The sequence below is a fragment of the Ostrea edulis genome, chromosome 6, assembly GCF_947568905.1.
Source record: "Ostrea edulis chromosome 6, xbOstEdul1.1, whole genome shotgun sequence".
NCBI classification, from domain to species: Eukaryota; Metazoa; Mollusca; class Bivalvia; order Ostreida; family Ostreidae; genus Ostrea; species Ostrea edulis.
The window spans coordinates 52,073,893-52,091,930 of record NC_079169.1 but is presented as its reverse complement, the minus strand read 5'-3'; the positions used below and the strand labels follow the sequence as shown (position 1 = coordinate 52,091,930).

General features: G+C 33.4%; 2 protein-coding genes across 3 annotated transcripts in view; one reads left to right on the top strand and one right to left on the bottom strand.

The window, feature by feature from the left end:
* Positions 1-4,021: 4,021 nt before the first annotated feature.
* The window catches only part of LOC125682948 (solute carrier family 22 member 18-like), a 14,905-nt gene continuing 888 nt past the window's right edge, over positions 4,022-18,038 (bottom strand). Inside the window, exons 1-10 of one of the 2 annotated variants that reach the window (XM_048923585.2) lie at positions 15,253-15,372; positions 14,924-15,163; positions 11,454-11,697; positions 10,192-10,324; positions 8,681-8,781; positions 7,361-7,456; positions 6,161-6,273; positions 5,726-5,827; positions 5,462-5,582; positions 4,022-5,173 (exon numbers count right to left, since the gene is read on the bottom strand). In XM_048923585.2, the coding sequence (XP_048779542.2) occupies positions 5,007-5,173; positions 5,462-5,582; positions 5,726-5,827; positions 6,161-6,273; positions 7,361-7,456; positions 8,681-8,781; positions 10,192-10,324; positions 11,454-11,697; positions 14,924-15,136 (1,290 nt within the window). In that variant the 5' untranslated portion in view covers positions 15,137-15,163; positions 15,253-15,372 and the 3' untranslated portion in view covers positions 4,022-5,006. Of the gene's footprint in view, positions 5,174-5,461; positions 5,583-5,725; positions 5,828-6,160; positions 6,274-7,360; positions 7,457-8,680; positions 8,782-10,191; positions 10,325-11,453; positions 11,698-14,923; positions 15,164-15,252; positions 15,373-18,038 lie in introns of those variants that run through there. The other variant, XM_048923586.2, reaches the window with a different exon arrangement.
* Positions 17,684-18,038, top strand: part of LOC125682950 (ras-related protein Rab-32-like) — a 19,193-nt gene continuing 18,838 nt past the window's right edge. Inside the window, exon 1 of the mRNA XM_048923591.2 lies at positions 17,684-18,038. Coding sequence (XP_048779548.1) covers positions 18,036-18,038 — 3 coding nt within the window. The 5' untranslated portion in view covers positions 17,684-18,035.

Sequence of the window (18,038 nt, the reverse complement as noted above, 5' to 3'; positions counted from 1 at the left end):
AAAGAAACAGATTTTTATAAGCCTGTGGCTTGTTTCTTTTAATCCAATTGTGGTTGACATGCGTACGTTCATGACTTATCTTTTGCGAGTAGAATATTTAGATATTCTCAACACTGACCATTTTCATAAGTGATAACTGAAGACTCACGGCATGGCCGAAGATTTACTTTAAAAATGGGGATGGGGTGGGGGTGGGTTGATTCTAGACACAGATGTTCTCACAAAATAAAATAAGATAAAATATTTTTAAAAAGATGATTAAAAACAGAGAAAGATATAGAAGAACGCCAACAATGTTCTTCTAATGTTCCCAAAATAAATCGTAATGTATATAAGAAATTACGATTTATTTATTTTTTTGTCACCGGGGTTCGAACGTTTCAGGTCTGAACTTCTTTAAATTCGTACGTTCAAACAAAAATTACAATTCTACAAAAGCCCATAAGGCTAATTTTCATAGCCAAATGTTCTCGCTACAATGTAAACCTTTCTCAGATAAACGCGTGACGTTCGTGAATAAACGCGAAATTTTCGCGTTACAGCGCGTAAAGTTGCTTATCAACGCAAAACGTTGGCAAAAACTCTAATTCAACGATTAAATGTGCTCAATATCAAATAATTTGTTCCTTACAATGAAGAATAACGATAGATTTGTCTAACTGTACTTCTTATATATACATATCTCTTGATATGACTTGACTGCACTATGTACGAGGATCAAATTATTGACCTTTGATTCAATTGTACTTAAATTTTGGAGCATACTTTGTGCTATTCCAAATTGACAAACAGGAGAGGTCGTTCTGTTATAAAAATGTTGTTGTAAAATTTAGACAATAAAATATATTTTAAAAAAGCAAATCAAATGACAGTCATAAAACAGTCAGTTATAAAGGTTGCTGCGAGAATTCTATGGGGTTTCCCCAAAGATGACAGCCATATGGATAATTATATTTGAGAAGTGGGGATTCATCTATTACTGGAAAAGATGACTGACGGTGTGCATTTTAGAGACATTATGACGGTTCTTTCAGGTTATCAAATGAATCAAGAGAAAATATATATAGATTAAGCACTGTTTATTCAATAGTATAACGTAGATTCAGCGAGATTTTGTGGTCAATAGTTCTTTAAAATTCCGTGGCATTTTAAGACTTGATTTCAATGGAAGAAATACTATATCCCCTTATCAAAAGACATTGTTAAATGAGTAACACTACTATTAATCAACTACAAAACTTCAATAGCGTCTTTGCCAAACATTCTATGATATGCGTGATTAAAACTTAGGCATGTAACATGCGTATGTATGAAACGTAAAAAAGCCAGTCGTCCATTGTACTAATCACGGGTCCCTGTACTTGTATGAAGAATATTTCACGTTCTAACGCGAAAGTTACACGTTTATTCGCGAAACTTGTGGGGTGTTTTTTTTTTCGCGAAAGTTACGCGCTCTTCCGCGAATTTTTCTTACAGCTACGAGAACGAGCTCAGTGGGCTTTTGATTCAATGTATCAACTTTAAGAAAGAAAGAAAGAAAGAAAGAAAAAGACAAAAAGAGTTTACCGTGATTGGAAAATACTCTTTAGTTGGTATTTCTTACACCCAATTTTATCTGCAAAATGAAATGTGTGAACACATCATAAAGTATTTATATTTAAAAAGATTCGTTTATGGAATGGCAACTTCTTCCTTGTTTATATATATTTTTGATGCGTAACTGCCCCAATGGACCATTCTATTAACAATGTTGACTCGCCGCGGTAACATAACCGGTAAACTCGGCAACGCATTACTAAAACCGGCAATTAACATGCACACTGAGGCCGGTAAAACGTCACCTACAAACTCGGCAACGCGTTACTAATATTTGCAACATGCATACCGAGGAGGTAAAACGTCATCGGCAAATTCGGTCACGTGTCACTAAAATCGGCAACATGCACATGTACTGAGGCCGGTAAAATTATAACAAGAGGCCATGGGCCACATCGTTCACCTGAGCAGCAATTCCTAGCAATAGACAAGCTGGAGCAAAAATATCATTATACAACTTGGTTAAAAAAAATGTCAAAGGTAATGACTAAAATTCATTAATTATCAAACTTAATCATTAAACTTGACTACAAATTCATTAACTATTATATGCCCTTGTAGACGGGTATGACCGTTCATATAAACATATTTCATCTAAAGGATGCTTTGTACCAAGTTTGGTTCCCTATACATTTGAATGTAAAACGTTGATCCCTTAATTATTGTGGCCCCATCCTAACCTCAGGGGTGATGATTTTTACAAACTCGAATCTCCACGTTGTCAGGAAGCTTTCATGTAAATTTAAGGTTTTTTTGGCCCAGTGGTTCTTGTTGAGAAGATTTTTAAATGACCTCACCCTATTTTAGCATTTTTGTCATTATCTCCCCTTTGAAGGGGCACGACATTTCATTTAAATAAACTTGAAGAATCCCCTTCACCTGAGGGTGATTTGTACCAAGTTTAATTGAAATTGGCCCAGTGGTTCTGGAAAAGAAGATTTTCCTAAATATCTGCATGTAAAATTTTGATCCCCTATAACTACCTGAACACCTGCCTGTTTATTCAAATGAAGGGCCACGCCCCTTCAAAAGGGAGATAATGATAAAAATGCAAAAATAGGGTGGGGTTGTGTAAGAATCTTCTTCTCAAGAACCACTTGCCCAGAAATGCTGTCAATCATACTTACTGTCTGTATAACTACCTGTACATCTGTTTGTATAACTACCTGTACACCTGTCTGTATAACTACCTGTACATCTGTCTGTATAACTACCTGTACATCTGTCTGTATAACTACCTGTACATCTGTCTGTATAACTACCTGTCTGTATAACTACCTGTACATCTGTCTGTATAACTACCTGTACATCTGTCTGTATAACTACCCGTACATCTGTCTGTATAACTACCTGTACATTTGTCTGTATAACTACCTGTACATCTGTCTGTATAACTACCTGTACATCTGTCTGTATATCTACCTGTACACCTGTCTGTATAACTACCTGTACACCTGTCTGTATAACTACCTGTACATCTGTCTGTATAACTACCTGTACACCTGTCTGTATAACTACCTGTACATCTGTCTGTATAACTACCAGTACATCTGTCTGTATAACTACCTGTCTATATAACTACCTGTACATCTGTCTGTATAACTACCTGTCTGTATAACTACCTGTACATCTGTCTGTATAACTACCTGTACATCTGTCTGTATAACTACCTGTACATCTGTCTGTATAACTACCTGTATATCTGTTTGTATAACTACCTGTACATCTGTCTGTATAACTACCTGCACACCTGTCTGTATAACTACCTGTACATCTGTCCGTATAACTACCTGTATATCTGTTTGTATAACTACCTGTACATCTGTCTGTATAACTACCTGCACACCTGTCTGTATAACTACCTGTACACCTGTCTGTATAACTACCAGTACATCTGTCTGTATAACTACCTGTACACCTGTCTGTATAACTACCTGTACACCTGTCTGTATAACTACCTGTACATCTGTCTGTATAACTACCTGTGCATCTGTCTGTATAACTACCTGTACACCTGTCTGTATAACTACCTGTACACCTGTCTGTATAACTACCTGTACATCTGTCTGTATAACTACCTGTACACCTGTCTGTATAACTACCTGTACATCTGTCTGTATAACTACCTGTACACCTGTCTGTATAACTACCTGTACATCTATCTGTATAACTACCTGTACACCTGTCTGTATAACTACCTGTATATCTGTCTGTATAACTACCTGTACATCTGTTTGTATAACTACCTGTACATCTGTCTGTATACCTACCTGTACATCTGTCTGTATAACTACCTGTACACCTGTCTGTATAACTACCTGTACACTTGTCTGAATAACTACCTGTCAATCAGATCTTTTATCACAGTCTTACCTATATGCCTATTAACTTCTGGCAGTTTATCTTGCTTAAAACAAATACCTGATATGTGTATTAACATTTATTCAATAATTTCTCAAAACAAGGAAACCACTGAAGCACTCTTCTTTAAATACATGTACAATGTTCTGGTTTATAAAAAAAATGATCCAATGTGGGGAAAAATTGTCTGAAAAAAAAAATGCATACAAAAATTCTTTATTGCATCCATAATTAATGACAATATTTATTGATTTTAAAATACAGTGATGATACTAGTTCGCACCTGAGTGAGATCTTATATTGCTACCTTATAAAATTTCTCAAAGATTTAGTAAACATTGTATTGAAGTGTCATAATGGGTGGATTCATGACAATTGATGACAATATAACTCTTCATTAATTTTTGTTTTCATTCAAAACAATTAAGATTATTTTCGCTCAATCTTATTATTATTATTATTTTTTTTTTTTTTTTTTTACACAAAACCAATCATCTTTTCATCAGCAGAGCTTTTCAACAAATACATACCATGGGTCCAATTTACAAAACATCTTAAAGGCTAAGATCAGGATTTTTAATTGCTAAAAAATGTTTCCATCAGTGTTTAAAATTTGTGTAAGTATGGAATTATTTGCTCATCTTCTTCATTTCTCAAGAACTGCCATAACTTAAAACTTGAAAAGAGGAGCAATTTTTATTAAATTGCAGAACTTATTTTCAGTCTTACTTCCTTGTGTAAATTGGACACATTCTTACAATCACTAATTGCATGCTGCAAGTCGACATCATTTTTTTCTCTCCATGTGTAATAAAAAATCTCTTTAATAAATAAATGTAACACCTTATCATAAAATAAAAAAGACACAGTGCCCATTGATCAAGTCCCTTCACTCAATTCCATTCAGATTTCCCAAATACAAATACCCAATATAAAAAGAGGTAATGAATATATAAAATCAAAGACAAAATTACCAACAAAAACCATTTGTAAACATCAGGAAAAAAGAAATCAAATGGAATGCATTAAAAATAGGATCCCTATCAACATCATTGTCTCAGTTTTATAAATAAAATAATAGTTGAAATAGTGAGCATTATAAAGCCTAGGTATCCAAACGACTGAAAGCCGTACGCCTTAAGTAGATACCCCCCTACAGTTGGGGATATTGACCGAATCAGCGAATTCACTGCCATGTTCAATCCTAGCATTGCTCCTGAAAACAAAACATTGTAAGAGTGAGGATAAAAATTTATATGAGCAATGATCAATTTTTTTTTTGGTATGATGAAATTGAAACTAGATTAATAGAAGCATGATATCAGTTCATTTTACTAAAAAAAAACTCATTTCTCTCTGATGTGTAATAAATTGCATATGAAGCAGATGACACATAACTAAAATTTTGGAATTCTGAATATCTACATTTTTCTACTTTTCGGAAAATTTTGCTGAATCTTGCATCATTTTATGCATTAGGTAATGAGTTATCTTTCTTGCTGACCTGTATCTTCATCGGACACAGTCTTTGTGAGGGCGCTACTGACTACAATATTAGAGGAGGCCAGCCCCACTACTAGCGGTGCCATTACTACACACAGCTGGAATACATCCGTCACAAACGCCTGAAAAATTCAAACATCTGCCATCAAAATTTTCCACTGGTTTTGTACGTCAACAAAGTTTTCATAGTATGTAAAAAACAAAACAAAACAACCCAAAGCAAAACAAACAAAAAGACCCAAATAAACAAAACAAGCCTACTTACAAGTGCCAAGTATGACCACACCAGGAGAAATGAAGACCATTTCAGAATGTCATTTTCTGAGTATTTTTTGGTTACAAATCCAATTCCAAGACCCTGTACAATCTGTAAATTGAAAATAAATGTGTTGTACAGGAAGAAAACTCTGTCAATGTGTTGTAAGGGAAGGCAACTCTGTCAATTTAAAATAAATGTGTTATAGGGGAAGACAACTCTTTAATCCCCGAAGTCTCATATCCTTCAATGATGATACTTTTATTCTGTGTAATTTTTATTTTCATAATATCAAATTTATCTTATTTCATATCAGTTTAAAATATTTTTCATCCTGTGTATATAATGAATGTAGGGCTGTTAACCAAGGCTCTAACTTGAAGAGTAATCATTAAGCATGTGATACTTGTGGGTTATACTAAAATACGTAATGAAGGTTTCTACCATAGTTAAAATTCCAACATAGGATAATAAATATCCATTTTGTTCTGCTGGTAGTTTGAAGGTTTCCAAGGCAACGACTGAAAACATGCTTTGGAAAACACCAATAGGTAGCCCTGCAAATCAATGAAATATTTTGATTTAATGAAATATCTTTTAAAAATAGAAAATGATGAAAATAAAAAAGTGCCACATTTAATGTAGTAACAGCCAAAAGAATCTAACAAAATCTACTGTAGCAGTTGTTGAAATGGCTAATACCATTATATGATTACTAGAAAAATACTCGAACAAATTTAACCATTTTGATCCAATGTTACAGGTATATAGGCAAACATGTGCTTAATTAAAAACTGTTTTAGAATTCAAAATCATGTTTTTAGCAAGAAATAAATGTGAATCATATGTTAAACTTTAAATTGATTACTCATCAAAACCTATTAATCATTTATTCTATTTCAGAGAAAATTGTTTTTAAAGAATGTGTAAATTTCTTATAACTATTGAAGAAAAGACAGCAAGCATGCTTGATAAATTTCATAACTTGAATGGTTATATAATTTTAAAATCATTCTTTACAATATATTTGAATTTGTCCAGCAATACAAAGTTGCCATAATACATTGTATGCAAGAATGCATTTTGAATTTTAAAAAAAATCTCGATCTTGTTTGAAAAATTGCAACACATGAAATCTTGAAGGCATATTGTTTCTGTTTTAATAATCTCTTTTTAAATTTAAATGGAAAAACTTTCATTTGGCTGATTGAATTCCTAAAAACAATGACTTGCATTATTGAAATGGGAGTTCTATATAAAAAGATTAGAGTTTAATAGAATAAAACTTCATCATATACTTAATTCACTAATATTCCTGTTTCTGAATAAAGGCCAATAATTGATGATACATTGACTGATATTCCTATAATTTACCTACAGAATATAGACCAATAATTGATGATACTTTCATTGATAATCTTACAGAATATAGACCAATAATTGATGATATTTTTGAAAAAAAAAAAGAAACACATACAGTCCCTTTATGTGCTATTTATAGTATGGAAATAACAGTTAAACATTTCAACCTCCCAATTATTTCCCACCCACCCCCCCTTCCCAGTTCTCACCTGATATAGAGTGGAACTAATAGATAAATATTCAAACCTCCTGATTAGCCCCACCCCTGTGATCAGTTCTCACCTGCAAGCATTCTGATGAACAGCAGGAACGTAGCTCCCGGAGCCATCGCTAAAGACAGAATCTTCTTCACATTGAATACCCCTGACCCTGAAGTCTCTGAAATAAAGTCATGGAAATTCTCAGGAGGATTCTACATGTACAGTCAAACCTCATTATCTCAAACTTGATGAGACAGAGAAAAAACTTTGAGATATCGAAGGATTCAAGATATCAAAGGTAAATACTTAAAGAATAAGTGGTTGGGATTTCTGAATCACTTCAACATATCCATGGTATTCGAGATATCGGTGTTCGAGATACCAAAGTTTAACTGTATTTGAAATATCAAAACAGCTTATGTAAACCATTCACTTCGCCATAAATATTGTTTTCAATTCAGCTTGTGCATACTTTGTATATCTATGTGGGTGTATTTTTGTGGATTCATTACATCAAAATTAACACAGCTTGGATTTCATCAAAATTTTCAAAAAAGAATGGCAAGCAGGAAGTGATCGATGCAGAAAAACGTTTGTAGGACGAGAAACTGTGGAGCTTTGGTGGTGGCTAGGGTTTCTGAATGCTCTTGAATAAAAATAAAATCTACACAAGTAAAATTCACTATCTATATCTCACTGATAAATCAAACACACCGTGGCCTGTCATTACACAAGAGGTACTGTGCGCAATACTCAGTAAGAATACCCCCCGCTTACCCCAATCTCCCAAAGGGTGTTGTTAATAGGTATAAATTGCCTCTTTCCTGAGTGTAAAAAAGAAATGGCATGACAAAACCTTGGGTAGTCTCTTCTCTAGGGAGAAATGGATAAGAGATGAAACCATATTGCTACTTTGATGTCCAGTGCGCTTGACCTTTGACTCAAAGTTTGATAGGGAACATCATCTAGATTGCCAACTTACAATATATTCTATGATGCTACATCTAGGATGAAATTATTTTTATGATTTTAAAATGTAGGAAAGTTAGATACTTTGGGGTAACAAAGTTTGTCAGTATATATACATGTACTGTATAGCCAGTACCGGTATTTTTGGCAGGTATAAAATTTGGTGAATTCAAGAGATAAAGGCACATCAAGATTCTGATGGTTGGCGATTCAATTATTTCTTACTATATGAATCAAAAGGGATTTAGATTTGGTAATTATTATTTTCGAAAATATATGTACAGTGTATTACCAAACTAGTGCAGAATTAGCACCCCCCCCCCCCCCAAAAAAAAACCCTGCTATATGACATCAAATACTCTCACATGACTGTCTATACATATATATTATATAAAACTTTGATTACATGGCAGCTCTGACTTTATAAAGTTACCTTTGACCTGGATCTTCTTTGTTCTCTGTGGCACAAACGCCCACACGATACCTATACTGAGGAGGGAACCAGTACAAGCCACAAACGCAGCAGTCTGTTCACTGTAACATAATGTCAATGTTATTGTTTAGTGTGGCATTGTGATGTTATTGTTTAGTATGTCATTGTGATGTCAATGTTATTGTTTAGTGTGGCATTGTGATGTCAATGTTATTGTTTAGTGTGGCATTGTGATGCCAATGTTATTGTTTAGTGTGCCATTGTCAATGTTATTGTTTAGTGTGCCATTGTCAATGTTATTGTTTAGTGTGGCATTGTGGTGTCAATGTTATTGTTTAGTGTGTCATTGTAATGTCAATGTTATTGTTTAGTGTGTCATTGTGATGTCAATGTTATTGTTTAGTGTGTCATTGTCAATGTTATTGTTTAGTGTGGCATTGTGATGTCAATGTTATTGTTTAGTGTGGCATTGTGATGTCAATGTTATTGTTTAGTGTGGCATTGTGATGCCAATGTTATTGTTTAGTGTGGCATTGTGATGTCAATGTTATTGTTTAGTGTGGCATTGTGATGTCAATGTTATTGTTTAGTGTGTCATTGTCAATGTTATTGTTTAGTGTGGCATTGTAATGTCAATGTTATTGTTTAGTGTGTCATTGTGATGTCAATGTTATTGTTTAGTGTGTCATTGTCAATGTTATTGTTTAGTGTGTCATTGTAATGTCAATGTTATTGTTTAGTGGGTCATTGTCAATGTTATTGTTTAGTGTGGCATTGTGATGTCAATGTTATTGTTTAGTGTGTCATTGTCAATGTTATTGTTTAGTGTGTCATTGTAATGTCAATGTTATTGTTTAGTGTGGCATTGTGATGTCAATGTTATTGTTTAGTGTGGCATTGTGATGTCAATGTTATTATATAGATGAACAAAGAAATCCTTAAGTGTCACAGTCAACATCATATATTCATTTTCTAAAATTTAAAGTGATGGGGAAAATAGGTTTACTCTTTGTCTATCTGTCTGTCTGTTTCACTGTGAGGTATTAATATGAATAACATATTACACTTGACTGCAGCTTCCTAGCAACACTGTCAAAACACTTATCATTCACTGTCTTTATGGTTAACTTTCTTTTGTAAGTCATAGCATTTTTAAATAAAATTCCCTTTTCTTCCATTCTTTGCCAGTAGGTACATATATTATCATATCATAGACCCTTCAGATATCTTTAATTCACATTGAAAACTGATGAAAGTTTGTCCAAATTATGTTTAGCCTCTCCCTTCTCCTATTTTACAATTTCATGTAACTACTCTCATAATGCTTGTTCTTTCAATATCTCAGATATGTTATGTCCCTCCCCCTTCCTATTGGGTTACTTAATTTGAGTACTCTCAAAATGATTGTTCTTTCAATATTTCAAATCTAATCTCTCTCTCTCTCTCTCTCTCTCTCTCTCTCTCTCTCTCTCTCTCTATATATATATATATATATACATGTATATATTTACCTGAAGTACTTGGTCACTAATCCCCCGATGAATGGGCCCAGTACCATGCCCACTCCATAGGATAAGCCCAGTTTGCCCAGGGCATCAGCTCTCTGTCCCTCCTCTCCTAGATCTGTTACAATCATTTGTCCACCTGATTGAATTAAAAGAACAATACCTTCACAATGTATAAATTAAGTATACATACAATCACCTGAAAATCAACTGTAGAAACTTCTTCCTCATCAATAGACTTTCATTAATAATGAAGAAATATCTTTCACAGTTAAAACATCCTTTCATTTTTTCCCCCCATTTACTGTAAGTTGTGCAACTTATCATTTTAGAGATGAATAGGTACAAAGGTATATTTGAGGTTAAAATTTGCGCAAAAAAGACATTTCTTATAATCTGGCAAGACCAAGTACACTGTGCATTTAATGAAAAGTGCATATGTTCAGACCTGTTCAGAAAATTGTCTCAACTGTAACTTTCTTATCCATCTTTTAAACAACTTAGTATTCAGATTATAAAAACACTATGGACAAAAATAGAGTGGGAAAAGAAATGGATTCCAATAGATTTTGATGAGTTGATCTCATCACAGAAAATAAAATTTTTAAGGATATCATCATCAAGTTTTCAAGAGTACCAAAACATAATAAACTGTCAAAAGGCAAAGAACATGAATCATTCTCAACCTATTCATCATTATCATTCATTTTGATTATCCAGGCCAAATTAACTCTTTTCCAAGGGTGAGGCCTGACTGTCCTGTCGAGATTTGTTTTTCCATAATTGGCAAAATCCAGTGGATTGATCATATCCAATCCTGTAGCCTCTAGGTCTTGTTTTACCAACTCATCCAATGTCAGCTGAGATCTACCTGGAGCTCAATATCCAGCGACATTCAATGTACAAACCTGTGATATCCAACCTGTACTGCGCTCAACATGGCCTAGCCATCTCAGCCTACATGTCTGGATAACATCAGCCATGTTTCTGATGTTAAGCTGACTAATAAAAGACTCAAAGGTGACATTCACTTCAGGATTGAGAAGGCAGATCCATCTTATCGTGGCTTTGTCGTTGAGTATTAATTTCCTGAGAGTGGTGGCTGTTAATGTCCGTGTTTCGGAACCATATAGCAACACGGGTCTAATGTAAGTTGAATACAGATGACCTCTGGTTGTGATTGCCAAATGTCTGTTTGTCAGGAACTATCGAACTTAAGTATCTGTAAATATAGCTGAGTTTTGAGACAGGGTGTGCTAAATGCCTACCTTGCATAGCATGCATAAAGATGGACGGAAGTCGTGACAAGAACAGTAAAAAGAAAGTATTGGCTAATCCCAGGACCAAGTAGGAGGCTGACGCTGAGGCAAATGCTAAGGCCATGGCTGCTCTTCCCCCAAACATGTCCCCAAATCTGCCAAACACCGGTCCACCACATAGCTGTACAACGGCAAAGGTCGTCTGAAGATACCCAAAAAACACTGGATCCACTCCAAGCTTCTTTGTCAGGTACTGAAAACAAAACAAAGACATTTTTAGCGCACTGTTAACTGACATGAAAATACACTTAATTACATATGTTGTGTATTCAGAATTTTTAAAATTATACTCCTAGTTTTCCTTAGGCGTAATTCATGCTCATACAAATAGTGAATCAAGTCATGAAAATGGAAACTGGGTTGAACTTTTATGTAGAATCAACCTTTGATCATTTCAAGGGTAACCCTAATAACTTAAAAGCAAACCTATAGTTGGATGTGCTAACAAGATATTCTCTATGGAAATAGCTAGTGTTATTCCGATGATCCATTATAATAAAAATTATGATTTTATTCTTAGCGATGATCAATCTTTTTTCCCCCAATAATCGATTTTTAAAATGTCTTAACGTGTGCATTCTGGAGATTTTTTAATTCCAGTTTGAATTTTCTCTTTGATCATCCAATAAGCAAAAATTCCATAGCTGAATATTTTCAAATTTTATTTTTTCATTTGTAATGTTAAAACTAAGGTATTACTAATGATCAGCAAAAATTTCAATGTCAGTTGTCAAGTTACAAGAGAGATACAAAGCCCACAATTTTTTGTTATGTAAACAAGGCTCATGTCATGTTTCTGTTTACATTAAATGTACTTGTAAATGTTTCATTTAAAGTGGATTTTTTCAATTTACAAGTTAATACTAAACACAATAGCATCTAGTGTTTGGTACATCTCATTGTGTTTTAAACATAATATTTTCTATCAAGCAGTCTATTCATATATAAACAAAAACATGGCACGATCCTTGCTTACATATTACAAAGAATTGTGAGTGCTATATATCTCACTTGTAACTCAAGAACTGATATTCAAATTTTGTTTGACCAGTAGAAAATACTTTAGTTAAGCATTGTAAACAATAGAAATGGAAAAATAAAATTAAAAACTTTTCAGCTCAAATTGTGTCCATGCCCCTTTAATGGCCAATGAATTATATCAATGACTCTGAAGTGCATTAACCATGGTCAACATGGCTTCTCTTACATGGTACACAATGATAACATTTCACTAAAGGATGTCTTTACTGATTACAAAGTCTTGTGACAACCATCCAATGAAAATTATCGGCAGACTGCATGGTTTATAGTTGGCACCAATTTTAAAAAGCCACATGTTTCAGTGTATCAAATGCTAGTGTCGGAAGATCCACAAAACAAATGAAATGTGTGTTAAAAAAAAAAAAGACTATCATCATCATGAGTTTAGCAAAGAGTCTCTTATTATCTCCCCTTGGAAGGAAACCTAAAATCCCCCTTTTTCCGAGGATGCTTCGTGCCACGTTGGTTGAAAATTAGTCAATTGGTTGTGGAGAAGTTGACATAGTGAAAAGTTAAGCAAATGTCATTAGTGATGGCAAACAAGCTTACAGACCAAAGACAAGTTACGATCAGAAAAACTCAGGTGAGCTATATACACTTATCAGGTCCAGTCCAAAGACTATTTCTACCTACTGTATGTAGCTTCTTATAGCTACATACTAGGTATTTAAACCTACTCCAGGTAGTTATTTTTACCTACCTTTTCCTTTACTTGCATTTCGTGGCCAAACGCAGGATCAGGCGCAATATGGTGTGTACCAAATTTCTTGATTCACTTACACTGATGATGAATACCACAAAAATATTGGACAAAAAATGATTACTTTCTAACCTTACAAATTTGCATCAATAACTACAAATCTGTATTAATTTTAAAGTTTACCTTCATGCATTTTAAGATTAAAGGTTTTTGGGGCGATTTTTCATGCTTTTCCTCTACATTTTCCACCATCGTAAATTATTCAAATTTACACTCCGAATTTTGCCGTGCACATGCACAACATGATGCATAAAACGACTTACCTGTTTAAAAGATGCACCTTAATTATTATTTATTTATAGAGGGCGAAGCCTAGAGCGGAGCTCTCCCTATAGGTAACACGTATATACATGTTTAAAAGGAAAATAATGAAAAATTAAACCATACCTATGGAACTTGAAAATTTTTGTCCCAATGGTGTCGATTCGAATATTAGCGCGTGGACATGTATTCCTCCATTTTGAATCTCGTCTATACCCTAGTTCACGTCGTTCTGAGATGTTACATAAAATCCGTAAAAGTATGTAAATCTTATTTCTTAATCATATATATAGGCCTAATCATTCCTCTATTAACTGCTATGTTTGTAAAATTTGCTAAATAACGACGCTGAATATGACGTACGTCACAATGTACTGTTTACATCAATATTGCATTATATTTCCCGCGTTCAATATATAGGCGGATCAAAATGTCCAAAATTAGGATGCTTTGATACAGCTCTGTCCTCATGCTAACTTCAGGTTGTTTTTTTGTTTGTTTTGTTTTTGTCCTGTTTTGGATATAGATACTAATGCCAATTTTGCTTCGCCCTCAAACACGGTCATGCCGTAAAACATATTATTTTTAAAAACAGATAAAAGTAGGTAGAAGTATCTACTTTAAGTAGTTTTAAATACCTAGGTAATACCTAGGTAGCTAGGTAATACCTAGGTAGCTGTTAATAGCTATGTAGGTAGAAATAGTCTTTGGACTGGACCTATTCTCTTTAGAGAAGTCGAAAGGCATAGCCTTCATCGACTTCTCTTCGCAAGCATTCATGTTTTGACTCTGGAAAACGTGTAAATGCCGGAGTCGGTGACGGTTTAAGCTTCGACCGATGTTTTGACTCAGATGTGCCTGGATTTACGTAATAGACAACTTGTTTTCAAACATTTAATAGCAATACACAAAACCGACACAAGAAAATCAAAACTTACTTGCTTTTAATCCATTTTCAACATGCCCCTGTCCCGGGTTTAAATCACAACTCTGTTTACGTCAGCCTGCTTTCTCTTAACTGGTCCCCTATTGTGACAGCTCCCAAGACCAGTTAACGTAAACCCGGGACAGGGGACATGTTGAAAATGGATTAAAAGCAAGTAAGTGTTGATTTCCTTGTGTCGGTTTTGTGCATTACTGCTAAATGTTTGAAAACAAGTTGTCTATTGCGTAAATCCAGGCACATCTGAGTCGAAACGTCGGTCGAAGCATAAACCGTCACCGACTCCGGCATTTACACGTTTTCCAGAATCAAAATATGAATGCTTGCGAAGAGAAGTCGATGAAGGCTATGCCTCTCGACTTCTCTAAAGAGAATAGACTGGACCAGGCCAGGCACTGCTTATATTAAACTTACAGGTAATGTGCCTATCTGGATCCAGAAGCATGTTGCATACAAAAAGATGTTGAAATGGGTACTGAGTATGACTTTATTGATCTTCCATTTTCCTATTCTTATTTCACTGGCATGATGTGGAGAGGCGATGCTTTTCTCCGAGGTTTCAGCTTCAGTATCATCCCCTACCATTTTGCTTAAGCGTTTTCGCTTCGCTTGTGACCAAGTCTCCATGATGCTTGTTGGTGAGTCCAACAGATACTGCAGAATAGCATAACTGTCACCTTAAAATACTGACAAATTAGAAGCATGTAAAACAATAATCAACAAGAAAAACCTTTTCCACGTACAACATTACTCTGATGTTAAAACGACACTTTTTGTCGCTATCATGTCATAACGGAAGGGTGGGTGTAATGTCCTGATAAGTGTAATGACCTGATTGACCTGATGGGGTATAAAGTAATATTATTAAGGAAGTAAACGTTGTATTGAAATAATTTTTGTTTCTTATATCTTGTTTTATCATTCTTTATGATATTAGAAAAGAAGAAATTACAAGAATTTATTTTAATACCCTTTTTATCGCATTTAGCAAAAGCGAAGGGTGTAATGTCCTGATAATTAGTGTAATGTCCTGATGAAGTATTTTACCAATCTGAGCTGTAATGTTAAGTGTATATATTTATTTTTTGTAGTCATTATTTTGTATGAATAGTTATATTTAATATGTTGTAAAACATAATTATTAAATATTGTTTAAACGAGTATTATAACGAGTTTTCTTCCGCGGTGGTGTAATGTCCTGATGAAGAATGACCTGATGAGATTTTCTGCGGTGTAATGTCCTGATGAAGATTGACCTGATAAGACGTGTCGTATAGTTTTATTACTTTAACAAGTTGATTTGAAAGTTATATGAAAGAAGTAGTATTTGTATATTGATTATTTCTAAAGTTTTCATAAAGATTATTTTAATTTCGGCATTTTGAAAGGAGTATATTTGCTATTCCAAAAATTGGTATATTGAAATTATTTGTTTGTGCGTCGCATGCAATATTTTAGGTCATACTTTTCATTTATTATTTCTAATGTTTATCTTAATTATTTATTCATTCATCCAATCCTGGGCTATGTTGGGCATACAAAATTCAAGAAGTAAAAAAATCAAGATAAGTACACAATCACAACAATATATGTTATGACATACACATGTACGATGCATGACAATATAAGATATATATAATTTACGAATTATACCAGAGTTATACATGTTTTTATCGTATGAACAGTGTTTATTATTATTCAAGTTCTTCTTTTGAAAATATTAATGAAAAATTACCAAGTAAAACGTTGTAATATTATACAAATCTTGCTTCATATTCGATAATCTTGATATTTGAATTCGATAATCTTGATATTTATATGCGGAAATTTTGATTTATATTTGACAATCTTGTTCAATTTTTCAAATATAAATAACAAGATTATCGAATATAAATCAAGATATGTATAAATTTGCAATATTAACTGCAATTTGTTATCTGTATTTGACGTGATAGTTTAAATTATTTTTGATGTTACCGAATTCTTTACTACCATTCATACTTTAACTTCAGCGATTAAAGATGTGCCTTTAATATTCTGAAAATTAATTGCTAAATTGAAATTAATTTGTTTTTACATCGCGGTATTTCAGCCTTGAAGTCGAAATAAGCCAGGTATACGGTAGTTACTCACAATTACCAAATTATTTAGCTTGCGTCACTTGGACTATCGGGAGTGGATACTTTATTTTCCTTTATCAACTTCTCCAAATTATAAGTATGCAAAATCATTGGATGCCAATTCTGTATGGTTCCAATTTGGAAACCCATGCATAATAAAATAGCTTTTGTTTAATTTCATTCTACACACAAGCAGAAATTGAAACATTATTTTTTAAAAAGTTTTGTTGACCTCTTGCATGTTTTTGGTCAATGTTTTTTCCAGCTACATGAACATATAAATGTACATATTTATTTGGTATAATTCAGGAAACAAATGTTTTGTCCAATGTTTCATTTCGCTCAGTACTATCATTATCTAAATTATGCAATCAAAATATCATTATTATAACATTAAACAAATCTATCCTTTAATTTGAATTTATCAATAATACTCGTAACAGTTTTCATCAGGTCATTCCAATACCAGGTCATTACACCTCTGCAAATTTAAAATAACAAATAACCATCGTTAATTTATAAATCTTCGATTTTTTTTAAAAATATCATTTCAAAAAATTAATGTTTGTGAAAATATTCAATATAAAAACAAATAACGCTGAAAGAAGCTTTGTCTACTATAAAAACAGCACATCAGGACATTACTCTATAACCCTCTATCGTGTCATCAGGTCATTCCGATATCAGGACATTACACCCTAGGTTTAGTTGAAATCTAAAATAATAAAAAATAACTGGGTATTATTAAAAACAATAATTGAATATCATAAGATATATACCAACTCATATACATAAATGATTTGGGTGCATAAAACATCATAGAAATATATTATTTTTGTAGAAATGTCCCATCAGGACATTACACTAAATATCAGGTCATTACACCCCTCGGGTTTGAAAATTATGAATTATAATGCATTAAGACGCGAATAATTTTTTAAAATCATTATCATATGAAAGAAAGGTGTATATTTAATCAGAACAAATCTTAAAATATCATCTTTTTGATATATACTTCAGCGGAGATTGAATTATACCCCATCAGGTCAATCAGGTCATTACACTTATCAGGTCATTACACCGACCCATAACGGAATGAAAAACGTTTGTTAAACCAAGATCAAATACCATAAACGAGATTAAATTGTCGCAAAATATATACATATTAACAAAAGGTTATAATTTTCTTTATTGACATATGGGTTGATTCAAATACTTTTCTTTTATGCCATATATCAATATATCAGTATATACTTGTCTAAAACTCGAATTATCACGACAGTCGTATGTACGTTCTGAAAACAAACATGTCACATGATAGTCAACTGAAAGTAGTGTATGTACTGCCCGAGAGATAACGACATCATCTATGACTTAGGATCGTACTGGGATACTGCAGGTGCATCATG